Genomic DNA, 27,740 nt, shown 5'->3' on the forward strand with positions numbered 1-27,740 from the left:
AAACCTCATTTTATCCAACAGTACATCACTAGACTCTGAGGGGTGTATGTATGTATGTATGTATGTATATATATATATATATATATATATATATATATATATATATATATATATATATATACATACATACTAAACTGTGGGTCTGAAAAGTGGAGATGTTGCCTATAGCAACCAATCAGATTCTAGCTGTCATTTTGTAGAATGTACTAAATAAATAATAACTAGGGTCTGATTGGTTGCTATAAGAGACATCTCCACTTTTTCAAACCCACAGTTTAGTAAACATATCCCCTGAATTTATAAATAGAGCCATGTCCCACAGGTTAAGACAGCTCTTCCAAAACTACTCATGGAGCACAAAAATGGAAATTGTATTTAAATGTTAATAACTATGATCTGGGAAAAAAAAACCATCATAAATTGAAGTAAATAAAATATCAAAAAAATAAATAAAAAACATGTAATGAAATACAAATGCAAGCATTTAAAATAAAAAATAAAATTATTTCATAAATCCCCTTTTTGATTACAAAACAATAGCCACCCACAACAATGAAGCATTCAAACAAAAATAAATTTATACAAATAATTAGTAAAGACAACCAAGAAGTGATTAAGAGCCAGTGACTAACCCTGTAACATCTGACACACAACATGGACGTGGTATCCTGATGTGCTAGGCCGTCACGTGACCCTCACACCCATGGGCGGGAGCATGCTGGACGGGATGAGAGACAGGCGGCCCAGCCAATCAGGAGAGGTACCTGCCTACGTCACGCTCGGCCGGTCTCACCTGCGCTCAGTGCAGAGTTAAAGGTCTCAGTGAGCGGAGCGGACGGTGCTACAGACTCTGCAGGGTTCATTGCTGGTTCTTTGGGCCCGGCTCTAACACCCACATGGGGGGCACCAGGTTTACACTGCCGACGTTGTGCTTGTGTAGTTTGCTGTGCATATTACAGGTAAGAGATTATATTTTGTAGGATGCGTTTAAAGCTGATGACTTCTGTTTATTATCGGGGAATCTGCTTAGTTAATTCATTACTTGTTTTTTTTTCCATCGCCAGATGCAGTAAGTTTGCTGCACTCGGCCGTAACTTTGTTCGGTTGTGCACGTTTTGACTCTGTCTACCCCATGTGTAGTGCAGTTACCCTTTTAATCACAAACTTGGCCCTCTTGTCCCATACAATATATAGGAGTGATCAGCCTTTAAATTATATTGCACTAAATCTTATTTTGTTAAAAATATAAAGTGCAATGCTACTCTTTATTTAAAAAAAGTCCTTCGTGTTTGGGTTACATGCGTTCTCTTTTTTTATAATTATTTTGATTTGTCAGCAATAAAGTATAACACCTTAACATAATTAAGCAAAGGCAACCAGTATAAATCCAATAGTAATTGTGGAGTTATGTACTGATGTACTCAAATACCCATATATTCTATTTTGTCTCTTGTCCCCTTTGACTCCACAATTCTCTTTTTAGGTGGTGCCCTCGTTCAGTGAGACTCCATCAGGATGTCGCCCTGGTTTTTCCTCCAACGAATATATCATTGCTGTAGACCGAAGGGAGATAAAGAAAGACAAAAAGCTTGGGAAAGGTATTCTCATTGTGTGCAATAAATTAGAAAAGCCAATTGTTTGTTTCAGTACACACTGCTTTTTTTTAAAGAGATAAAATGTCCTCCTAGCTTCCTATGGACTTGTACTGCTCCTAATGGGTTAATGTTTATCCAAGCCTTGGCTTCTGCTGGTTAATTCACAAATCTACCTGGCAGCTTTTATGATAATAGTCTCATCGGCTCTGTTTTATCGGATGTTGCAATGTATTAACTCTTGTTGTACCAGAGTAGTTGGCAGCCTGTTGCTGTACAAAGTGTTGAAGACTCCTGTTGAATTATTGGATATTTAGATGGGTTACAGGCTTTAAAATGGACTCGGCTAGTAGTCCTCTGCCTTTAATGACTGTTAACCTGGAATCTGTTACTTGTGTGATGTCCTTCATGGTACAGCGAGTTTGAATTACAGCCCCACCTTGCTGTCTGCATATAGTGCTTGTAGAGATCCCATTATAAAATGATTGTATGTATTTTAATAGCTTCTATACATGATGTGTGGTTGAAGCCCAAGGAAGAAATTACATGACCATATTTTTTTTTATATGCATCCTGTCTGGTACAGTTTGTAATCTTTAATACATGGACCTGTATTTGTCATTCTCAATTTTAATTCTGTTCTTCGACTAATTTAACAAATGTGAGTGCTTCAGAGATTTGTAGTGTAGTCAGTGTACAAGGTAAATAAGTTGTTGTACTTGGTATGTGCCTGTTATGATGTTTTTACGTTGTCCTGTGTATAATCACACTCTAGTGTCTGGGCTGCTGTGAGCAAAAGGTGTATTTTTTTCCCCTTCCCTTGTAGTTTATGGCATTGTGTATTTTTAAAAATAACACACTCCAATCTCCCACAATGCATTTTTTTCCTCTTGGTTGTGAATAATGGACCTCAACCTGCATGGATCCCGCCCCACCCCCAGTCTCACATTCCACAGCTTCTGTTACCTGTGAGGGTTTTTTTTTCCTCTCTCTCCTAAACAGATGTCTTGTCACCTAGTTTCTGTTGTGTCTAATTCCCCAGTGTGATACTTTATCTCAGTGCTGTAAAGTTTCTTCCAGGTTGTGACATTTTGCTCTGTGGGGGTTGTAGATCTCTGTGTAAATTTGATTTAGATAAGTTCTCCCCTCCCCCAGTTTCTCACTTTGTGTGGGGTGGCACTTGAGCTGTCCTTGGGAGTGTTTGCAGAGGCCCTCTTATCATTGTTGAAGAATGTAATACAACTGATTGGAACTGGCAGCGTTTTGCATATAATAGTGCTTTTAAAAGTTTGTTTTCAGTCTACACACTAACATTGTATTGCATGTTACTGCCAAATATGGTGGCAAAATTGCATCAGTGTTACTTTGAAATGTGGGCTTTCTGGTTATTTAAAAAAAAAAAAATGCACTAAAGTGACCCCTTTTGTCACTCACCCAAGTGACCATAATCATGTATCATGTTAATAGCCAGGGCTGAACTGTAAATCCATCTGAATAAGCATGCTCTTTGAAATGTTAATAATCCCAGTTTGGATAGTTCCAGGAATCCTTCCATTGTCCCCACTTCTGATAAGTCCTGCTAGTTCCCTCCCCCCTATCCATGGGTACAGGATCTCCTGGTGTGAATAGTGTCTGGTAGCCAATACCCTGGTCTCTGAGCCATCCTTTGTGTTTGTACAGGCTCTTGTGCTTCTGAGTGTAACTGAAGCTTAAGTGAAACTCCTTCACATTTTTGTCTCTAGTACTTGACTCTTCTATATGCTCTAACAAAGGGGTAATTGTATATTTTGTTCCAGGTGCACATGAAGTGCAATGTAATACACCTCTTGTCCGTATAGGCCGCATCTTAGATTGTTTCTGTAATCTGTATTATGTACACTCAGTTTATGAACTTGAAACCACTGGCCATGGTAAAAGAAAAACTCCTGCCTTTCTGTTATTAAAAAGCCTGCTGCCTAACTGCAGAGCTAGGGGGTTAATGAAATATTGTGGTTGTGTATTCCTGCTTTGGACTACAGTTTTCTGTCTTAAGTGTTCTGCGCAAACCCTGAGCTGGTTTAATGACCTGAAAGTACACGCTTTTTGTAAATATTTGTCACTAATGACGGAAATTGTTATCTATAGTGAGATCAGATATTATATGCATATGTAGAATCTGGCTTTAATCTGCACGTTCCCCAAGCATCCAGCCTTGCATCCTCTCTACTATGCTTTGTCTGCAGCTCTATTCATTAATGGGGGCTTTGAGGTGCGGTTTATCTTTATCCCATGTTGCGCAATACTAGCGACCTGTTGCTCCTCCCATCACTGGTCTCACCTGTTCATATATGCCCCTCCCTCAAAGTTCTGTATTGAATACTGGTTTGAGCACCCCACATCCTCGTTAGTTCATGCGTTTCAGGGGGAGTGCAGACTGAGGGTCCACACTCCAATGTGCGTTGCTAGGTGAACCCTGATAAGTTGATTGTCAACCACACACACTATTCTAACAATGCAGAGGGCAATCTTTCCAATAACCCGGCCAAATCCATCAATCTGATCTATTTAATTGGAGTAACGATCCTATTGATACCTGCACCACTCTTTGTAAGTTGGATATAGATATCCGAATTAGGACACACTAAAGAAATGCTAAGAATTAAGCTGGTCTAACCAGCTCTAGGTGACTTATGGCTCTCCAGCTGTTGTGGACATGCTGGTATAGATGGTTCCGCAGACTGAGTGTATCTGTTTTTCTACTTTACACTGATGCATGTATGACGTTTGTTCTTGCTTCTGCTGATTAATGTTACACTGGTAAGCCAAATGTGTTTTGACAGTTGGTATTTGTTAGCCATAAACAATCATCGGGGGTGGGGGTCTCATTACGAAAGGTAACCCCACTCCTCCCCTCACCTAAAGTAAGCTTAGTGTTGACAGGCAATAAAACTGCAACTTGCTTTCTACAGGACACTAATTATTCTAGTCAAGGAAATGCTTCTCTCCTTAAAACAATGTGTCATGGCAATAAGTAACGCTAACCAGTTTACTACATATGGTGGTGGTGTCTGCTTTCAGTGTGGATGGTATAAGTGGGTTTGAGAGCTGGTCCTTGATAATGTGGCAATTGGCCTGTCATTAAAAGGTAGTTAATGAAACCACACCCATATGAAATGGAACATCTTGGTAGGGCATTAAGGGTTGTCTTTATAAAAATAACCTTGCATGACAATCAATTTTAATCTGTTACTGTGTGCTATAATAACTTAAGCTTTGTGCTTGCAGTAGTCTAGTCTTATGATGTGCTGGTAATTATGTACATTAAGGCATAAGACAAGCGGTACATGAAGGGTCATGCTCTACTAATGGATCTATAGTACTAATGGAAAGAGGGTTTACAAATGCTTTGCACAGGCTTTCAGCTTGTATAGTGTCTATCCTGTTAAAGGGATTTCAAGATAAATTATACTTTTTCTGTCTTTTCACAATGAGGTTTGCTAAGGCTGGGTACACACTACAGGTTTTTCACCAGACTAATCTGCCAATCGCTTGATAAATGACTGTTGGATCTGATATTGCATTAGCGTGTACGCTCCTACGGTCGTGTTATTGTACCAAAGCTCATTGCATCACTTGATTTTATAAATAGGTTAAAAACCTTCATGAACAAGGTCAGGGAAATTCTGTAGTGTGCACTCATGACAAGCAGCGTAGGCAGATCTCCTTTTATTCACAATCTCTTCAGCCGATGGTTATGACTGATGAAGAGCACAGATCTGAAGGTAAATTTAGTAAAACGTATAGTGTGTACACATGAATCTGCTGCTGATCAGGACTTACAGTTGCTTGTAAGATCGTTAACAACATTGCATCGGGGGGGGGGGGGATTTTCTGTAGTGTAACCAGCCTAAGGCTAGGTACACACTGGTCCGATGTTTGCTTGAAAAACCTCCAATCGTCCGACCGTTTGGTCAGATATCGTGAGTATATATAGTGACACGACGATCTAAAGTTGTCCCAAAGTGCAGATTGTTTCATTTGGTCGGTCCTACTGTTTAATATTTTCCGAGCAATCATTGACTGATGTAGTGTGTATACGATCTACATAGAGTTCTGTCATAGATTTCTTTTCAGCTGATGCTAGTGATGACTGTCCTGGTGAATAAATGTAGTGTGCTGTAAAAGGAATAATTTATTTGTTCGTTCTGAGACTGAATGTTTTGTTTCAGTGTCACAGAAACAAACAAAATTCGTTGGTACATGTGGATAGCTATAACAAGATGGTTTTAATCAGTGTGACAAGAATGAAGACTGTGCGGTCATTCTGAGGACCAGATGAAGAGTACAGATCTCAAAGTAAATCGTGTGTACGCAGGAATCATCACACTGATCAGTTTCAGTCCTAGGCTCAATCGTTTGAGAACTCATTGGTCGGAAAATTCTTCAGTGTGTACCTAGCATAACTTCTAACCAGTGTACCCTTTATCTGAATTATGGTGTCTCCTTTGGGAACCTTTCATCTACATGATTGGGGCCTAAGATTGTATTTAACAGGCTGATTGGTGAGTAGTAGGCTGCATGCACAACCATATCTTGATCCTGAAATAATCTGTTAAAGTCCCAGCAAAATATCTTTTGGCCTATTGCTGCAAGGTCAGAATAGGGCCCTGTAAACCCTTGTTCATTCAGTAAAAGGGGCTTCTTAAAAACTTTCACTAAAAGTGGACATAGAAATTAGCCTATCCCACTTTTAAATGTTACTTGTATTCGTCAAATATATATGTAAAACCTCTAAAACTAATCCTAGAAGCCATTTCAGGCTCTGAATGGCTCAGTAAGACTAGCGGAGAAGCCTTTTTTTTTATTTTTTTATTATATATATATATGATGCCATCATATATTAAATTCTGAGAAGTACCTGAACATGTGCAGATGTCTCCTACATCTCACTAGATCTGTTACAGACCTGAACAAGTTATTTGTAGGTCATTTAAAGTTTATTCCCAAATGTGTTCTTTATGGGTGAGGTCGGGTGCTTGTGACTCCATGTCTAACTGCTCTAAATAGTGATTAATTCCCGAGTAAAGCGGAAAGGATGCCAGGCAAATGCTCTAATCGCTTGAGCACAAAATGTTATCCAATTGAAATACATTATATTTGAATAATGCTGTGACAGGGTCAGAGTGCCTGTTGGCTGTTTCTTCGGGAGAAGAGTGGTGTTTGGTTTTACTTGAATCCTAGTGTTATCGTATTACGTATGTTTGGTTGTGTGGGGGTTTATCTCTTCAGTTAAAGGTGTAAATTTTACCCCTGCTGACACATCGTTATATTTATATAGCGCCACTAATTCCGCAGCGCTGTACAGAGAACTCGCATCAGTCCCTGCCGCTTTGGCGCTTAGTCTAAATCCCCTAACTCACTCCCTCACTCTCTGAGACAGCCAGATGGCTGACATCACTAATCTGTCAGTACCAGCCACTTATCTCATTTCTTAACAATTTAGACCCCCTTTGCTTTAAAAGGAACTGTATAGGTTTTTGGTTTAGTTATTATCTCGGGATGTTCAATCCACTGGGATGTGTTTAGCCATATTTCCTATATGCATATGTTGGCGGAGTACAAACTCTGCCTTCAGAAGTTCATCCAATCAAACTGATCCAAGAGTGTCTAAATGATTAGACAAGATAGAAAATCGGGTCATAAGCTGACCAGCAAAAGGATGCTCCTAACTACGTCAGGTGCTTGTTCAACTGACCCCCCCCCCCATATGCCAGCCAGATCATGCCAAGCCATACACTGCAACTACTGGCTTTAATGCCCCATCTTGCTTTGCAGCCCATCTGTAGATTACATGTGGCTAGCAAATCTACAGCGCCCGCTCCGTTGGTTGAACTGCAGTGTTGCACTATAGGCTACAATGTAGTCTGTGTGTTTTCTCACCACTCTGAATTGCAGGAAGCAGAAACATTTCCTTATTTGTGTACTTTGCATATGTGGCAGTTACCATTTAGTGCCAACTGTCTCCATGTGCATTGGATGTCGGTGAACTTGATCATTCACTGCACAATGGTGTCTGTCTACATGATCCCTATTTTTTTATTGTTGAGAACTTTTCTCCAGAGATGGTCTAATCTGTGGAACCCAGGGAATTGATGTAACGAGAACTGTGTATTAACCTTGACATGCCTAATGAGTGTTAGAGGAAATGTTATCAGATGATCATGTAATCTAATTTCAGTAGCAGAAAGCTGCTGTTGTACCCTATTTTTTATTTTTAATTTGCCATGTATTGTAAATCTGCATATATTAAAAATGTATTTTGCAGAATTGCACATCCATTGGTTTTATGAGGGGGGTAACATGGTTAGGTGACTGTTGTACTTTAAAAGAGAGTAGGAAAAAACATGGGCATGAGTACTTGTGAAATACGAGTGTTCAAAGTCTCATTTCTCATCATGACACTTAAGCCACTCCCATTTATCAGACTAGTAATAGGTTTTTGGGCTTCATGTCAGATGAAAATGTGATTTGAGGGGAGGTGTCGTGTTCTTGATGTGGTGACTCTCCTGGTATTGGGGTTTCTGGGCGGTTTGTTGGTGGGTGTTTTTTTTTTAGACTATTAGGTTTTTCTTGCATTTTTTCCTCTTTTTAATTAGTGACCTGAAAAATGCATTGTTGCATAACCAGACACATTCCATTCTCCTGCAGGCAGGGCTGGCGTTCTTGTCCTGCCAGGCTGGTGCTCATTTAGATAAGCTTTTCAGCAGTTATTCAGGCACCCTAGTTATCAGCTATTTATAGTTATCTGGCAAACTTTACCATGTGCTGTTAGTACCCCACGGAAAACTTCTCCTTTCAGATCCACATTTTGCATTTGAAGCATATTTAATGCAGCTTATGTTGTACATGGCATGTGATTTTTATTTTTATCTAACAAGAACTCTCTTGTCCTGTATTTAATGGAACAAGATAATATATCTGGCCAGTGGTTTTTTTGGTAACATATCAGTCTAGACTTTCATCTCCTGTGTGTTTGTACATAGATCTTTAGGCTTGATTTGGAAACCAGAAGATTTGAAAGATTGAGCAAAAGCGTTGCGTTCAGATTTTAGAAAGTTAAATGCCAAGACATCCTCAAAAGTTTTTTAATGTGGGTTTTTTCTTCCTCCATGACATTTGTTTCAGATACAAAGCAGATTTTTTTTTTTGTTCTTGCGTTTCGAGCCCTGGGGTGCATGTCATGTGGTCTCTGACTGCTCTGAAGTTTCTTCTGCTGCATATGATTGGGGTAGGGTGTTCAGGAGCACCTGTCCCAAGCATAAATACTAGGATTCTAGAAAACAAATGCGGGATCTAATTACAAGTATGACCATTAACCAGTATCCACTGCATATTATCTTGCTGTTTGGGTGTAGGTTGTAGCTTGTGACTGGGGGATGGGTTGACTCAGAAATAGATGCTCATTTCCCGTAACTGTATCGCTTGCATGAAAGACTGACATCTCCAAATAATCCAATGGCTGTCAAGGAAACCAATGCAGAGGTTAAAAAGCTCTTAAGCCTATGGTTTATGAACATTTAACAGAAGCTTCTATCCACCATAAACAGCTGCATTTATTTTCCGTGGGCTTGCTTGCATATTGTCTGTAAAAGGCACTTCTTTGTAAGGTGTGGATGCCTTTACAAACCTCAGATGAAGATTGCATAGTATTGGATGTCTGAACCCTAGTCACACACAGGTCATCAGACCAAGCAGAGCCACAGACAAGTGTGCCAATACCTTGTGATCTGTCCACTTGTGTCTGAGAGGAAGGGGCTGTGGGTGACAGGAGCCATGGTATCATGTGAGGAGGAGACTGTGCAGCACACGTTCGGAGAGAGTGGAACTCGCAGGGTACCCCAACATCTATGAGGCTCGGTTACTTTGCACCGATCCCCTTGCGGTTAAAATCCTGTCCCTTGACTTCATATTAGTGTGTTCTCCCAAAAAAATGTTGGAAGCAGAAAGTAGTGGTAAACTACACATTCTTCAAACATGTCACCCCTTTTATCTCCAGTTTGTCACAAAAATGGACTTTGTTTAAAATTTCTGCTTCTGCCCATTCTGGACAATGCCCTCTTATGGCAGCAGTCACATTCCGTGTCTGGTACGCTTTGCCCCATCCTTCACAGCTTCGCACAGATACAAGTTTTGCATGCTTCACTGTTCAGATCTTGATTGGAGAAGGCAAATGTCCTCACTACACCATCTTGACACGTTGTTTAGGCGCAGGAAGATTGTTGAGAGGACAGTAAATAATGCGAGTTATTAAAAAGACTAGTTCGTCTGCTGAATCTGTTGGCTTGTTGTAGGATACAAGCGCTGGCTGATGTAACCAGGCCACAAGCAGCTTGGTGATATCACAGGGGAGAGACTGTAGTACTGTTAATGATGGCTCATGTTTAATGGCCTATGGCAATAGTTGGTGCTAATCAATGCCCGGAGTGCTGTGACACTGCAGCCTGCCCTCTTTCCCACGAGGACTAAATATTTAACCGTGAAAAGGTTTAAACTCCTTTCTGGGTTGTCAACTTTTGTTCCACTGTGGTTAGCATTGCTGCCTCACAGCACTGTGGCTGTTCTGATAAGGGCACCATCTGTGAAGGTTGTATGTTCTCCCTGGGTTTCCTCTGGGTACTTCAGTTTCCTTGTGTAACAGGGGGTTGCTCTACTGCACCAACTATAGGATTCTAGCCCAGTTTAGTAAGAGAATGTTCATGAGTAGTATATACTACTCAGTTATATATCATATATATCTATTTGACTGGGGTGCTACCTAGAAACAAAACAATATCATAGGTAGGGAGAAGAACAGAAGTTTCTTTATTTAGGTGCACAAAATCCTCTATAATCTGTTATTTTACTGAACATATGTTCGGACCATCCTTTTGTTAAAATATAACCTTAAAGTTTATTTAAAAAGCGAAATATAGATTAAAAAGTGTACTCATAAAAAATGATCTTGATAATAAAAGCTGGATACACTACAATCCTGTACCTATATACTCCTTATTCATGGACTATATGGTATGAAGATGTTGTTTAATTTAACCTGCAGTACTATGGAGGGGTCAAATCAATATGACCTGCAGTTGCAAGAAATGTTTGTCTACTTTATTTATTTACACATATATAGATATATAGATATATAGATATATAGATATATAGATATATAGATATATAGATATATAGATATATAGATATATAGATATATAGAGATATAGATATATAGAGATATAGATATATATATAGATAGTATTCTCCAGTCTACATGATAACAACTCTGGATATCTAATTACAAAAGATTGAATGGTGTTGAGCCATCCTACTCTTCTGATATCTTATATATTGGTTAAGTCAAAGTACACACACCTTACAATGAGTCTAAATGATAATATAATCACTTCAGTTTCCTACAGTACAAAAAATAGTAGGGTGATATGTCTTGTATGGCTGATTTTAGATTGTAAGCTTTGCTGGTGCAGGGACTAAAGTGAATTAAAAACCTTTTTAAAGCTATAGAAATGCATATAGATAAACCAAACATACTACTTGAACAAATATTTGGTGCATTAAATGATAGGTCAGTCTTGAAGTGACTGAAAACCAAATAGGGACAGGCTTTATAACAAGCATCAAGTATGTTCTCGCCATTGATGTGGGAAGAGTCGGAAGGATCTATTCTTGGCTCCGTTAACATGGGGCTGATGGAAATTGGGGACAGAAGGTCATAAACTATACTGTAACTTAAAATAGTCGTCTTATAAAACAATTATGTTCAACATAATGCATTTATTGATCTAATCTTCTGGAAACTGTTGAGGGAAATGTAACAATTGAGGCAGGAGATTCATATGTTGAGGTCACCTTAATCTTACAGGTGTCACACAACTTTGGTTGGTAATGACCTTATTTCCAGCAGGTGATCAGTTCATCTTCAGAGCTTCCTGGGATCTGTAGATGAACAGCAAAAAGCTGCAGAATCCTTCTCTGAGCTGATGGTACTATTCTGTTTTGTATGTACCTGGAGACTTGTATTTGCTTCAGTTTCTGTTGCTACTGATATTGAAGTACCTAAATGAAGTTTTGCAGGAAGAATTGTGTGGCCTTGACTTACACTGTTCCTTTGAGAATATTGCATGTGACTGACTGCCCTGAGCAAAGGTGTAGTTAGGCTGTAAGGTGCCTGGGAGCCATGTAACACTCCTTTCAGCGTCTGTGTGCTGCTGGTACTTGCACAACTTATAGAAGTGACTGCCTGCAGAACCCCCCCCCCCCCCCTTCCAAACAATCCCTTTTCCCTAACAGCATTGCTGTTGTACCACCATTCTGGACTAATGCTGTCACTATCTGTTCTTGCAGCTTTCACTAATTCCTGCTGGGGTCTTAAGCCATACCGTCACCAAAATTGGGGCAATTGGGGGACAGTCATGATTTAAAGGGCTTTCCTGCTCTCAGACCTGTGGACAACCTGCCTTGAGAAACTTTAGAGGTATGCCCAGTTCACCACGGACAGCGGTGGTGAACGGAGACGGCACTGGAACGGTGTTTTGGAGATGGCTGGAGGTGGGTCAGGGTTCATAAGCACTGGACACACCCCTGGTGGGGGTGATTAGGGGATGATGTGAAGGGGTCATGGCTTTTAAATGGTGAGCATGGCAAACCCAAGACATAAACAGCTAACTTTTAATCTTGTATAATTAAAACACACTGTCTCAGATTTATCCCCTCTTCTCTGTATAGTCTAAATTTGCTGTAATCCTGATACAATCGTTGCTTCACCGGTTGAAGCGCATATTTCCTGTCCAATACAGTAATTGTTGTCTGCCTAATGCTGTGTGGGCCATACAACTAGTACTAACATAGGTGTTTGTGAAGTGTTCTCCTTGGTATACATCCTGTAGGTGTTTATTGTCCTTTAGGTATCCCCAGCTGCTGCTGTTTTTCAGCCTGTACTTAATCTGATGAAACCAACCCATCAGCACAATGTAAATAGGTGGACGTGTTCTCCCGTTTCCAATGTGTGATGTAAATGGCCAGATCAACAGCCTGGGCTGAAAAGAAATGAGGTGCAATTTGTTTTACTGCATAGTCTCCTTTCTGGGGGGGTTGAGCAGGATGTCGTTGACACTGAATTACTTTGATGCTTGAACTGGTCTTTAGTGGAGCAAACAGGACTTGTGTTGTAGCATTGTAGCCCTTAATTCTATTACAGTAATATGTTTAGTGAAGCAATTTGGTTATGCAAACTCTCTTCGGATACTGCAGACAGGCCTATATTGATCAGATATAGCTGTATGTCCCATGTAATGTGAGCCACATAAGTGCGCTTTTATAGAGGTCCAATAGGTTCTTCTGCAACACTCTGTGCCTGGTGTTTTTAATTGGGTTTCAGACCAGTGCTCACTGGCTTAGGAAGCACTGAGCAGGAAACTATCTCTCTGTTCTTGTGCCAACACATTTCTAAAACATTGCAAAAAAATTCTCATAGGAAGAGATTTCTTTTTACCTTACACCAGTTTTGACATGTCCTTATGAGTTAATCTGTATTAACATCTTTACTTTTAAGCAAGCTTTAGTGTCCAATTTCAATAAATTAATGTAACACATTTAAATAGTATAAGCTGTTGCATTCTGCTTCTTTACCCAGTGTAATCAGCAGAACATCTCTTTATGGGGAACATCTTTCTGTGCCTCATTAAAGTTTGTATTCTTCCGCTAAGTTTAAAAACTCCTTCAGTACTTGTTCTTGCTGTAATCCTAATGCATGCAGCCATTGGAAGACTTGAGATTGGATTCTTGCTACAACTGGGTGCTAGATTCTTTGGTGACCATCCCAGTCCTGGGGCTTGTCAGCCAGGCACCAGATAGAGGTTTCATTGTGCCCTGTTTTTGTCACATGTTTGCCCACAGGAAAATGATCAGCAGCTCTTCTCTAGTAATCTGAATATAGATCAAACATCAACTATTGCATTGCTGGAGAATGCCAAGTCTCGTCCACTTAAAGGACTATTTACACCCAGTGTTGCTACGTTTCGGCAGCTTTTGCATAGGTCTCCTTAACAGAGCCAGAGGGCTACAGCACAGAAGCTTCGGAATCTTGTGTATTAATGTTTGTTTTTGTTATACAAGGCGTCTTTACATTGGGCTTAGTGGACATTTTTGGGCATCAAAAACTAAAATACATGAGCTAATATTGATACACACAAATACAGTTGTGAATGTACCCTTAGTTCTGTATAACTTTGATGTATTGGCATTGCTATGCAGTAGAATGTGCTGGTTTATTATGAGCTGTTTGAATGGATGCTGAGTGTGGTGTTTATCTCTAGACTTGAACAGGAAGTATGTGGGGGGATCTTCCCTGCAATCACAACAGTTATCAATTGTCTTCTAATGCACTTCTGAAGTGGCTGCACAAAGTATTCTTGATTTATTAGCTGCTCTGATCTAAGGCAGCTTGTATTTCTTGTTTTGAGCCTTTAACTGCGGAAAGAGTTAAAGTGCGTGTTGATGGCACCCAAGGCTCATCCAGCTTCAGAATTCTCTCCAATAAATCTCTGGCTCATCCATGCAAACTGTGTGCACACTTCAAAGTCCTAGCCTTGGGGTAAGAGTCTATGCCCTTTCACAGCATTCCCTTATCACGAGAATGATGAGCTAGGAATAGTCTCTGTCCAGATCTTGTATGGTCTCAAACTTATTGTGATGGGAGCTTGTTATGTATTTGCCACTCTCCCAATTGTGCCCAGACAATAAAACCCTGTGGCTCCCCAGGTGTTGTGAAACTACAAGTCCCTATCTGCTAGTTATCTACTGGCAAAGCATGCTGGGACTTCTAGTTTTATAGCACCTAGAGAACCATGGTTTGGTCAGGGCTGTCTTATGGTATGTTTTTAAAAACCAATCCATACTCGTTATGTCCTATGGCAGAAAGCCTTTACTCATTGTAGTTTTGGAGGGTGTGTTACTTGCATTTAACCTGTTGAGCTGTACAAAGTGTGAAAACAATGGCCCTGTATGATCCTTTAATATGAAGGCAGCAGCCTTGTGGGTGGAATAAACATGATTTAGTTCCCAGGGATGTGATGCACGCATGTTCTCGTGTCTGCACGAGTTTTGTTTTCTATTATAGTAGTCTTATAATTATCAGTAGTGAACTGTATAACCAGCATTAAGATGAGACTTCAGAGTATAGAACTTACTCTAAGTGCCATTTTCTAAAATATGGCCAACATAAAAGTTTTGTGAAGGAGTCGCTGTCCTTTGTCTGCTTCTTGCAAATCTGCAGTGACCTTCACTTACTGTGAATACAAAGCTCCTATTGTCTACCTGTTGTGACCCCCACCTCCCATACAGAGATCTCATTATGGTACATTGAGACGTGTTACATCTCACTGGCTGATCTTAAATGAATCTTCCTGTCCTTCAGCAGCTCCTTACTTGGGGAGCCAGTTTGATCAATTAGCCATGTCCAGGCTGTCCTGTGACACTGAGCGATGTGGAATTCAGAACTGGAAATACTCTTATCTATAGCGCTTACAGATCCATAGCAAATGTACCCAATGTTACCTCACACTGTTGGATTTATTGTATGCATACTCTAGAGCAGTGTTATTGTACACTTATGTCCATTGTCCAACCCTTTCAGTCAGGTTTTGCTTCTGAAGCGCAGACTGTTTGGAAGAACATTCATGGCTGGAACAATTGTGACCCTTTGCTGACAGACCTAACTGAAGCCTTCTTTTTAGGATGGCTTAGTAGTTCACTCTTGTACTGTGATGGGTGGGCCTGTATACAGTGGCATGGCCTTAACTGTGTGGAGTTTGTATGTTCTCCCCGTATTTGTGTGGGTTTCCTCCCGCGCTCCAAAAACATACTGGTAGGTTAATTGGCTGCTATCAAATTAACCCTAGTCTGTGTTGGGGATTTTAGACTGTAAGCTCCAAAGGGGCAGGGACTGATGTGAGTGAGTTCTCTGTACAGTGCTGCAGAATTAGTGGTGCTATATAAATAAATGATGGCATGACATGGAACCATAAAATTTTGTTGGTACATCTTTGGTTGCAGCAATTCACCTTTTCAAGTCACTTGTTAAGGTTACAACTGTTATTTCAGCTAATAAACTGTTCTCTGGATCTTCAGTCTGAGAAACAAATGGGGAACTGGTAAATGTTATACATTTCCGAATAAGGGAGTGCAGCGTCTGTCTGTTTTGCTGTTAACGTTTTTAGTCCTCCAGGTGTGATTTCCTCGTGCCTGCACTAGTTTTGCAACATATTTTTCTTAAGAACTATGCCTAAAAACATTCCAAAATGCATCAACCATTTATCTGGAAGCTTTATGTAGAATTAATTTTGCATCCTCCTTAACTAACTGTTGGTGTAATTCTGATTGCAGAGTTTGGACATAAGTCATTGGGGAAAAAAGTGCACCTAGGTTGTAGAGCCACCTTAAGCTGCAATAAGTTGAAGTGATTCTTTCATCTGTGGAACTTTGGGCCTCTGCTCTTTCAACACTGCTTCAGTTCATGGATGTTTGAGGTCCTGTGTTTAAGCAGAGCTTTGTCCCGACACAACATTTGTCACGTGGTGAGCTGGGTTTGGCCTTTCAGCCATAGTGTTTTGTATTTGTTACTTCCTTGGGATCAGTGCCCAACTTCATGATTCGTTTTACCCATGCTTCGGGTGGCATGGACGGATAGCCTTACATTTCAGTGACTTCACACTGTTTGGAAATGGCCTTATAACCTTCTTCAGCCTGAGCAGCAGCAATTTCCTCTGGGATCATTGCAGACATCTTTTGTCCTTGGCATGATGTAAACACACAAACCAGAATGCTCCAGATCTGGCTGCTAAATGTTCTGCTGTTCTATAGAGGTGGTGGCGCTTCCTGATCAAATAACAGTGCACTTTGCTGCACCTGGCTCAAATAACTTATTGATATGGAAGCAGTAAAATGGCAACATAAAATGTTATGAGTTATTGCTCATGTGAGACTGCACAAAACAAAATAAGAAACCTCCTAAAATGTTTTGTGTTTTTGTTTTTTTTAGTTTTTACATGTCAGAAAACAGATTTTTGGGTATATAACTGTGTATTTAACCTACTAGTATGCAGTAAATAAGTCAAAGGCAGATTATGGACTCTTAACTTTATTTTGACTGTACAGGTCGGGTCTGGCCAACCTGTGGCTCTCCAGGTGTTGTGAAACTACAAGTCCCAGCATGGTATTAGCTATCTATCTACTGGCGAAGCATGCTGGGGCTTGTAGTTTCACAACACCTGGAGAGCAACAGTTTGGTCAGGCCTGGTATAGGTAAATGAAACTCTATGGCTCTTGACCCACTAAGCCTAAAACACATTGCCTTACATAAACTGGTAATATTCAGATGTATAGATACAGTTAAAATAACTTGATAGAGGAGGGCACTTAAGACCTTAATTGATCTAACGTACAAGCTGTCTGAACAGAACTGTATTTTGCACTCTGTATGTGCTTTGTAGCTGAGGGCGAGCCAGTCATCGGCCGTTTCAGGCTGGGATTATCGGTACAATGTCTGCTGTATCGGAATGAATTTCCCAACACAAGCATTACTTTCACTGAGCTTTTTATATACTTGCCTCTTTATTGCTATTTGCAGATTTTATATAATTCAACTTTTAGCTTTAGTGGTGCCAATTTGATACAGGTTGAATGATGTGCAATAGAATAGGTGCAGGATCAATTTTGGTGTGAACAGCTGTAGTCCTTGAAACTAGTTGTACATAGGGGGCTTTCAATAGGCAACTCCTGTTTGCACAACTAAATTGATCAACTTTGCCCTTGTTCTAGTAGCTTGAGATGGTTGCAGGCTTGTTACAGAAAGAGGCCATGCTGCTGTTACAGGCTATGGAGACTCTGACTTACACCTGCATGCTGTACACATCTATCATGCATGAGTCGCACGAAGTAACAACTACTCAAGTGTGACTATTTGATGACTTTATTTCCTGTATGTCCTGCAGCGTTATCCATATTGGTTCCTATGCATTGCTTCATTTAACTTGCAGAAGCATACAAATAAAATGGAAAATTTGGGCTGTGAAGTTGTCTTCAGCATTTTCTTGTATATTCAGCAATTTAACATACTGATCAAGCCAAAATTTACTAGTGGCTTTCACCAGCGTTTAACAGTTTCGCTAGTGCCTGTAGTGATGGGTGCCACAAAGTCTGCTTCAAGCACTAGAGTTACGATTCCTGACCATGACCTTATCTGTGGAGTTTGTATGTTCTCCCCGTGTTTGCGTGGGTTTCCTCATGGTGCTCCAGTTTCCTGCCACTCTTCAAAAACATACTAGCAGGTTAATTGGCTGCTATTAAATTAACCCTAGTCTCTGTCTGTGTTAGGGAACTTGGACTGTAAGCTCCAATGGGGCAGGGACTGATGTAAGTACTCTGTACAGTGCTGTGGATTTAGTGGCGCTATATAAATAGCTGATAGCCTGCTCCTACTGTGGCTGATAACAAAGCACTAGTTTGACCCTTACAATACTATGAGCCTATGAACAGCTGCAAAAGGGATAGGGGTTAGCTTTTCTGCCTGACAGCGCTGGGGTCATGAGTTCGATTCCTGACAAGGGCCTTATGTGTGGAGTTTGTGTATTCCCAGTATTTGCGTGGGTTTTTTCCCGGTGCTCTGATTTACTCCCACATTCCAGAAACAGTAGTAGTAAGTTAAATGGCTGCTGACAAAGATTGACCCTGGTGTCTCCCTCTGTGCGAGGGAATTCAGACTAAGCTCCGATGGGGCAGGGACTGATGTGACGTTCTCCATACAGCACTGGGCAATTGGCGTTATATAAACAATTATAAGGAATCTCTAAAATATGCATATAAAATATAGAGCCTGTTGGGCTTTATTCTGGCCTTCAGATTTAATGGGGTACTCCAGGTAATGTGGTGTGAGGTCTTGGGGGGCTGCCCCCCCCAGGTCATGTGACATAAGCTTAGGTCATACAAATGATGAGCATTTGCTTGCAGAGAATTTGTTAGTGGCTGGCAAGAATAATTAAAATGTATTTAATAGAAGGAAATCTGTTTTGGCATCTTTCATATATTTCTGTGAGGAGAAATTTGAATAGGTTAATTTACACTTTCTCCTTTCCCTTTAATTCTCTCTCCAGTACATTTTGTTGACTGCACGGCACGAAAACATGGCAAATATGATGTGGGAGACCCCCGGTTCCTGGTGCTCATCGACGGCACCCTGATATCAAAACGACATGTGAAGCTTCACGGGCCCGACATCAAGTTTTCTGTCACCACGTGGGATGCGCAGGGGAATAAGTTTTCCACAACAGTTCTTATCAAAAAATTCAAAAGATATAAAGAGGTATTGACTTCTGCATACAATGACTACTTACCTTGTCCCCCCATTCGTGTATTTATTTCAAAAGCTTCACACAATGCAAAATATAGTGCAGAGATCATTGGTAAAATGAAATACAGGGTCATTGATCTGCCTGATTCCTTCAGTCCTCCCTGAAGGCCCCAATAGTACCATCCTGCTCCTCTATATACTAGTACTGGTGTATCTTGTGTTTATATGCACTGGGCTATAAACCATTAAGGGATATCTGTATTGTTGCTGCTTTAGTTAGACCAGTGGTCGTATGGAAGAGCCAAATCAGGTCGGGCAGATTGGCCAACAGACGACCTATTCGTAAGAAGAGACTTAATGGTCATACAGCAAGCTTTAGTTTTGCCAGTGTTATTTAAAGTTGCAATGAGTGATTTGATCTGCTGTCCAGACCATCTCTAGTGTCATGAGATTGAGGAACTACCTGAATGTAGAAGCTGAACACTGAAGGCATCGACAACCTTTGTCAATCACTCAAGATCGTAGTGGGTTCTGTGTGTGGATCATCTCCAACACTTCTTTTTTTTTTTTGTTCTTCTGCAGAAAGCTCCACGGAAAAACAAGTTGCCTTTGCTGACCTTCCCAGAGAAACAGAAGGGCCTAAAGAGAAGGAAAAGGGAATGGGTGATCCCACCCATCAATGTGCCGGAGAATCAGAGGGGCCAGTTCCCTAAGCAGCTGGTACAGGTAAGACCAAGCTATGGCTGGGCTAATCCTCACCCAAACTAATAATGTAAACCCATAGTCCTAGAGAAGATGCTAAATGGGCAAAACTAAGACTATGGGGGGGGACTGTTCTAAAGAAAACGGTGTTATGGTTAAATATGTTGCCCATAACAACCAATCAATCGTTGGGGTTTTGTTTTTACCTTTTAGTTGAGAAAATGAAAGCAAATGTCTGTTAAATTTATATTTTTTTTTTTCCTCCCAGATTAAATCCAACAAAAAAGCAAAGATCTTCTACAGCATAACAGGACAGGGCGCAGACACCCCTCCCGTGGGATTTTTCAGTATAGAGATGGAGACTGGCTGGATGCTGGTGAACCAGCCGTTGGACCGTGAGAAATATGCAATGTATATTGTAAGTATCTTATGGATGTTCGAACTGTTGGAAAATGCCACATGTTGGTGACATGTCTGGCTGCTCTTGGTAGAGTACAGTAAGGCAACTGAGCCTAGATCTGCCAGTGTATGGGCAGTGTTTATGGCGCTCAATTGCCCAGCATTCGGGTCCTTGCATTTTAATTCCATTAATGTTAACTAGATTTGTTTCCATTGCAGCTCCAATCTCATGCAGTATCGGCAAGTGGCGAGCCGGTGGAAGAGCCTATGGAGATCATAGTCAAGGTCCTTGATCAGAATGATAACAGACCCAAGTTCACACAGGAAGTGTTCAGGGGATCAGTTCGAGAAGGGGTTCAGCCAGGTGAGAGGGGCTTAACTCCAGCTTCCTTTATCTTGCACTATGGAGAATGCACAAATTTAGACCTTGCCTTATCGCTGTCTGCTAACGCTGTCCTGCCACAGGTACTTCTGTGATGAACGTAACGGCTACAGACGACGATGACCCTGATACAAGCAACGCCATTCTCGGCTACTCTATTCTAAAGCAGGAGCCAGAGGACCCAGCGCCTGGACTCTTTACCATCAATAGTTTGACGGGAGTGATCAGCGTGATTGCAACAGGCCTGGATAGAGAGGTTGGGGGTCCTTTGCCTTTTCAGAGTACATGCATTGAATCAGATCTTTATATGATCCAGCTAATTTTGTATCTGTTCTCCGCAGAGAATACCACAGTACATTCTGACCGTGCAAGCTGCAGACATGGAAGGCACAGGTCTATCCACAACGGCAACAGCAATTATCCAAATTGCAGACTCGAATGATAATGCCCCCGTGTTCGATCCCGTTAAGGTAAGGGTTACCAGTGTGAGATTGTGAACCATAGTGCTCTAGAATAGTGCAGGTGATGCATGGCCTTAGTGGTGGGCTACTGGTTCCCTCTGGGAAACAGAGGTGACACTTGTGCAAGTGCTTAAAGGGGTTTAGCAACTTAATGTTTTCCGTTGCACAGTAACCCTGAATCTAACTTTATCTTATAGCAGCTTGCATGCTGCTATTGGGGTTCAGTTTGACCTCTTCCCAAAGCAAAGGGAAACTTGGTATCCACCCTGCACTATATGGGGAAATACACTTCTGCATTTTTAACATGGATCTGGCTAGTCACGGATGTCTCGTATCCATTAATGGTGGCACATGTGGGAGCCGTAGGGGTACTGCTTAGAAATGCAATGGGTGGTATAGAAAACATGGTTCACCACCTAAACATACTTTAGTGTTAAATGTGTCGGCATTGGTTCTCTATTTAATTTTATTTTAAATATTTTTAAGTTTGGGTGCAGAACTATTTAATTGAAAATTGACACTTATAGGCTGAAGCAAATTCTCAAATTAAACTGCTGTTCTACCACCAAAAGCTGCAGCACTATGGCCTACTTATCAGGGATGTTTGTTTTGGGTTTTTATTGTAGTACACTGCAGCGGCGCCAGAGAATGAAATAGGAATTGAAGTTCAGAGGTTGTCTGTCACGGACAATGACGAGCCGAATTCTGCCGCCTGGCGCGCCGTTTACAAGATAAAGATGGGCAATGAAGGAGGCTTTTTCAAGATTGTCACAGACCCCGATACAAATGACGGCATCTTAACTACAGCCAAGGTAAGAGTCGATGTGTTTAGACACCGCATTTCATTATAAAGTTTCTTGTTTTGAGGAATCCAGCCAAAAGCAGTAATTTTGTTTACAGCATCGTATCTCCCATTTTCTGCCCACGGCTTCTTCTGTACAGAAGAATAGATTGTGCTGATCTCTGGAGGAGTCATCGCCTGACTTCCACCTGACTCTCTAGTTCCTGTGACCTTGCAGTGCTCTCCCTAGTTTCACCGCCTCCTTCTCATCTGAAACTGGCATGCACATTACATGCCGTAAACTTTGTGCCAGCAGGCAAACTGGTTGCATGATGTATCTTGCATATTTACATGACTACATAAGTTTAGTTGCATTAGAACTGTTCCCTCTAGTGGACAAACAATCATGGAAAATGACAGTTGGCATGAACGTAAATGTTCTGCCACTTGGGTGGTAATATTGCTTTAACTACTTTAAAATAACTGCAGGCAGGTGGTGTCCTGGGGAACCAATCACACTGTAATCCCCGTGGTTGCCGATTTAGATTAACCACCGAAACCCAGGGGACACACTATTGCATGGGCCAGCTTCAGTGAATGCCACCCTGAATATGGTGTGTGGGTCTTCCTTACTCCCCCCTCTCCCCCCAAAACCTGCAAGTGCAGCTTTAAACATCGACCCTATGAAAAACTCTAATTCCCCTGTACCTAATGTAAGGAAGAGCACTGACCCTAGAACCCTCTTGTCTTGTCCTGTGCTGTTAATGAGTACAAAATACATCTGTGGGGCACATCCTAGGCGCTGGAGATGTAATCCAGTTGGTTTGGGGGGGGGGGGGGTTGAGATGACTTCATCTGGGGCATGGCAATGTCAAACATTGGAAGCCAGTAAAGGTTGTGCTGAAACTGCTCCCTGTTTGTTTGTTAGGTGTAAATATTGCCATGTGCTGTGATCTAGCTGAGCGTTGAGCAATCTCAAATATGATTACATACTTGCACGGTGCAGCTAGACTAATACATTGGGATATGTGGCTAGTGACACAGGGACTTGTTAATGCCACTGAAGTCTGCTGTTTTCAGCCAGAAAATCTCTTGTATTTGGTTACTCATATATGTGGTCGAAACTGATGGCTTCAGTGGTCAGGTCTATGGGCCGTATCGCCCTGTGTATGGGCAGTTAAGGATTATAGAGACCTGGCTGACCTGTACAGTGATTCAAAATTGATAAAATGGAGATAATAATGAAGCTGCTCATGCTGGATTAAAATACCTGTCCCTCTTCAAATCTTACAATGCAAATGTCCTCTTAGAGGACCTATGACAGACGTTTCAGTATATTTATGCACTTTAAGGATTTTTAAACTGGCTTTGTTTCCCCCCTCTCCTCCTTGACAGCCTTTGGACTTTGAAACCAGAAAGCAGTTTGTGCTGCAGATTACAGTGGAGAATGAAGAACCTTTTGCTGTCCCTCTGATGACCTCCACCGCTACGGTTACTGTGAACGTGGAGGATGTGAACGAGGCTCCCTTCTTCCTACCGACTGTCAGCGTGGCGGAGGTGCGTGAGGACCTTCATCGCGGGGAGACAATCATATCCCTAGTTGCTCAGGATCCTGACAAGCAGCAAAACCAGAAGCTCAGGTAAGGCCCAAGATGCAGAGATGTTGGGGAAATAGCCGGCTATGTACACTCTTGTACAAGCCCTTCAATAGGTGTCCTTCCTAATAAAGAATAAAGAATCCTAGAGAATAAAGAATTCCTAGAATAAAGTGTGGAGCGTTCCAGTTCTGGTTCAATAAATGCTGTTGTCACAAGCCTGGTTCTAATTTGTCCTGCTCTTAAAGTAGGCCTGAGGGTTTCTTTACTTAGAAGCAGTGATCAGGTACAGGATATTTACAGATCCATTTGCCACCCTGCGACTGACTTTTTGGCCTTTACCATCGTGCAACTTCTGTTGCAGCCATGGTTTAGTCTGCTCCACTGTACTCTCGTTCCTGTTATGTGTACTGTTCATGTATGTCAAGCATTCAATTTTATTTGTGTGGCGCACAGATTTTAGTACCTGACAATCAAAAGATTTATCACCAATTGGATTTAACTTTTAAACCTATAAAATGAATATGTAGTGAAGGAAGCTGGATTTCTGTGCACTAATCTTGTTTAAAACAAGCAGATAAGCTTAATTTTATTTATTTTTTCCAAGGTACAAAATTGGTAATGACCCCGCTAAATGGGTTTCTGTGAATGAGGACAATGGAGTGGTCACAGGCAACGGCAACCTGGATAGAGAGTCTGAATTTGTCAAGAATAACAAATACACAGTCATCATGATGGTAATTGATGACGGTAAGGCTGGTTGATTTTCCTATTGAAAGCGAAGTAACCTAAATCCTCTCCTAGAGAAGTGGTGGCTGTGTTGCTGGCCTCTGAGTAGCTGTTTTTCTCAGTCCTTCAGCAAGTAGCTCTGTGCACACTACCATATTTCTGTCAAGTCTGTCCTGCATTTTATCAAACTGGTCTATCGGGCCAGAGCTTTCTTCCATGAAACTTTGCTAGTATGTAGCGTCATCCCGCCCTGTTTGTCACATCATGGTAGACCCTATCCACAGCCAATCATGTGAAAAGCTGTTCAAGCTTACAATTGGGGACTTAACACATGATCCACAATTGTATAAAATGCATGTTTAAAATAAAATTATACACCTGAAGTAGCTTTTATTTTGTGTAAATATCCTCAATATCAAAAAAAGGTACAAAAGGATTGTCCCTATGTTTTTGAACTTCAGTATTTGCTGTACAATTCTCAATGTCTTCACTCTGTAGAAATAAAGTAACTAACTTGCTGCAAGGTTGTAATTTAATTTTTTGGGGGTCTGCTTCATGTAAATGATTATATTAGTGCTCCATCCTGTCTATGTTCTCTGTGGCTATATACTCATGGCAATCCATGTCTTGTGCAGGGATCCCATTTGGCACTGGTACTGGCACCCTTGTCCTGCAGCTGCTTGACGTGAATGACAATGGTCCTGTCCCCAGTCCTCGAGCATTCACCATGTGCACCCAAAATCCAGAGCCCCAGGAGTTCTCAATCAGTGACGCCGATCTTCCTCCGAACACGTACCCTTATAGAGTGGAGCTCTCCCACGGATCAGACCTAACCTGGGCAGCGGAGATGAAAGGAGAAGGTAACTAGACCTGTGTAATAATGTCCAGAGTTTGTTTTACTCTGACTAGATGGAGTCCTAGTGAACAGGCTTTGTATATGGTGAAGAAAATAGATTTTGCCTATTTGTTTGCCCCCTATGGAGGTGTGAGCTTGGGAAGGGGCGTTTTAAATTAACAATACAACATCTTCTACATCAGGTGCCATGACACTCCGACCTAAGGAAGAGCTGAAGATTGGTGACTACAACGTCTACATTCGATTGTTCGATGCCCAGGGTCTGGCTCAGCTCACGGTGGTGAACGCAACAGTGTGCAACTGTGAGGGCAGCGCGATCAGCTGCCAAGAGAAGAACGTTGCTGGATTCGATCTGCCGATTATCCTGGTGATCTTGGGATCCATCTTGGCTTTGCTAAGTGAGTAGATTGCTTCATGTTGAAGTCTCTGTAATCCAGACTGGTCCAGCTTTTGAATGCTACCTTGGTGCTTTGAGCGCTAGAACCTGTGTTTAGCTGTCTGTAGCATACTAAGCGGTTGCTGGATCATTTCCCTGACTCTCGTGTTCTCTGCAGTCCTTATCCTACTCCTGTTACTGTTCCTGAAGAGGAAGAGGGTAGTCAAAGGACCACTGCTGCTCCCCGAGGACGACACAAGGGATAATATATTTTATTACGGTGAAGAGGGTGGTGGAGAGGAAGATCAGGTAAGAGATTTGTAAGGACAAAATAGTCCAATAATGGATTTGGTGAATCGAACCCTAACAAAATAAAACCCTCTCTCCCAGGACTATGACCTGAGCCAGCTGCACCGTGGCCTAGATGCCCGCCCTGATGTCATGAGGAATGATGTGGTACCCACATTAATGCCCGCACCCCAGTACAGACCCCGGCCCTCGAACCCTGATGAGATTGGGAACTTCATCGAAGAGGTAAGTTACTGTGTACAGTGGATTATATGGAGGCCAAAATGTGTTGTGCACTCCTTGTGTGCAGGTAACTGCTTCATACTGCCCGTCTGCTTCTCCTTGTAAGGGTTAACATGCCAGAGTCTATTTCCTGTGAGTGGACATTAGTGAGCTGCCAATGGCCGCTTATTACAGGAAACTGCTTAATGGATTCTCTGCCTCATTAAAAGCAGAAATTACCTCTAAAGAAGCTGACGGAACATTCCCAACCTAATGTCTCCTAAAAGCTCTTCATTTGTCTGTCAGTTTAGTTCGCCATTAAATCTGCATGTTTTACACAAACATCAGAATTGTCTCTTAAAGCTGTATTTAGCATTTTATTTTCTAATCTCTTTTTGTTTTTTCCCTTTAGAACCTCCATGCTGCTGACAACGACCCGACTGCGCCACCGTACGACTCTCTCCTCGTGTTTGATTATGAAGGTAGCGGGTCAGAAGCCGCTTCCCTCAGTTCCCTAAACTCCTCCAGTTCTGACGGCGACCAGGACTATAACTGTCTGAACGACTGGGGACCTCGCTTCCGGAAGCTGGCAGACATGTATGGGGGTGATGACGACTAGTTTGCTGGTAACGTTGACCAAACTAGAACTTCTACCGCATCGCCTTATACCATGGTCAATTTTGTGTCTGTTTTTCCGGACTGGAGTGTCTGCCTTAAACTATCTTGAGCGGCATGTGATTTTGCTTTTCCTGGTTTGTTACCCAGTACTTCCCTCTTACTGTCATCGTGCAATCAGTGTCCAAACTACTTCAATGAAGCTACCAAGCCAAAGCCCTGAGAAGAACTGGAATTGTTTGACCAAAGAAGTCCACCATAACTAGAAAATGCTTTCTTGAAGGGTCTGGAATGTGCCTTCCTTTGCACCGTCCTGCAAAAACTCTACCTGTAGTCCTCGTTTCTGGAGAGACTGCCTTGTTTTAGAAACTGATTTACCACAGTAGTCGAAATGTAGACTTTAACATTGCACCAATAAGACTTTATACGCCCTCCGCTGTACAGTCAACTTTGTTTCTTAGTTCACATCAATCGTCAAATTGCTTTTCGACATTATCCATAGATAATGCAAACCATTCAGCACTGGAATGATATGCGGATTGCAGGGATGTTACACAAGTTTTCAGATGTTCCTGTATACTTGTGGGGGGGGGGGTTCCTGGAAGAAGAGTAACCTCTATGTTGAGTATGTTGGGAGATAGGGTTGTTTGATTACACTGAAACCATGTTGGTGTCAGATAGTAGTCAGATAGTAGACCAAAATGCCCCAATTTGCCTAAACCTGCTTGGCTGATTAAGTTGAGTAAATGGTTCTAATTTTGTTACAGCATCTCTGCCCCCTGAAAATCTCTTGCCCTAACTCACAATTTAGGTTTTACAGTAGTTTTTTTTTATATTTTTGCTCTGGTTTTATTTACTATTTATAGGAATAAATTGTTTTTGTATCAAACGTTAAGTAAAGATTTAATGTAAACTACCCACATTTTATTAAAGGCTTTTGTTTTTATAAAGTTTATCCACTAACCGGCCCTTTATGTTTCTGCTATGAATACAACTTGCAAGGAAATCTGCAAAGGTTAAATGATGCAATGTTACTTGATCCTACAAGTGTACCTGTTCTGGTTTTAGAACGTATCTTCAGGGCCCTGGATAACATTTTGTATTTTTTTGGGGGGGTATTGAGGTCTTTCTTTTTCGTAATTAAATGAGGAATAGCAACACGGCATGCTGCTGAGGATCAAAGCAGAGTTTTATCTGGTATCAAGATTTCAATCGTGACATACTAGCACAAAGGGAATGATGCACTCACTATCGATAAAGATTTAATAAGTAATATGGAATTTAAAATACTAAACTTATTAAAGCCAACACTTAATTCCCCAGATTGACAGCATGGAGACCCCACATTAAATAACAATCGTC

The 27,740-nt window shown here is 41.3% G+C and overlaps 1 protein-coding gene across 1 annotated transcript; it reads left to right on the forward strand.

Annotated features, from left to right (window-relative positions):
* The first annotated feature begins 796 nt into the window (after window positions 1-796).
* Window positions 797-27,346, forward strand: LOC142104431 (EP-cadherin-like). Its single transcript, XM_075189088.1, has 16 exons — window positions 797-959; window positions 1,484-1,598; window positions 18,776-18,984; window positions 19,555-19,698; window positions 19,943-20,092; window positions 20,293-20,437; window positions 20,539-20,711; window positions 20,797-20,925; window positions 21,543-21,728; window positions 23,093-23,337; window positions 23,900-24,042; window positions 24,657-24,881; window positions 25,060-25,275; window positions 25,432-25,562; window positions 25,644-25,787; window positions 26,176-27,346. Exons 1-16 carry the CDS (start codon window positions 897-899, stop codon window positions 26,380-26,382), a joined length of 2,625 nt encoding a protein of 874 aa, XP_075045189.1. The 5' UTR covers window positions 797-896; the 3' UTR covers window positions 26,383-27,346.
* The last annotated feature ends 394 nt before the right edge of the window (window positions 27,347-27,740 follow it).

The sequence above is a fragment of the Mixophyes fleayi genome, chromosome 10 (assembly GCF_038048845.1).
Source record: "Mixophyes fleayi isolate aMixFle1 chromosome 10, aMixFle1.hap1, whole genome shotgun sequence".
Taxonomy (NCBI): domain Eukaryota; kingdom Metazoa; phylum Chordata; class Amphibia; order Anura; family Limnodynastidae; genus Mixophyes; species Mixophyes fleayi.

Excerpts from the sequence above, each read along its gene's own strand:
- LOC142104431 (XM_075189088.1), top strand. The coding sequence starts at position 897 with ATGGGGGGCACCAGGTTTACACTGCCGACGTTGTGCTTGTGTAGTTTG. Across the intron at positions 20,093-20,292 it reads AGAAATATGCAATGTATATT|CTCCAATCTCATGCAGTATC; the intron begins GTAAGTATCTTA and ends TTTCCATTGCAG. Across the intron at positions 25,563-25,643 it reads GTGGTGGAGAGGAAGATCAG|GACTATGACCTGAGCCAGCT; the intron begins GTAAGAGATTTG and ends CCTCTCTCCCAG.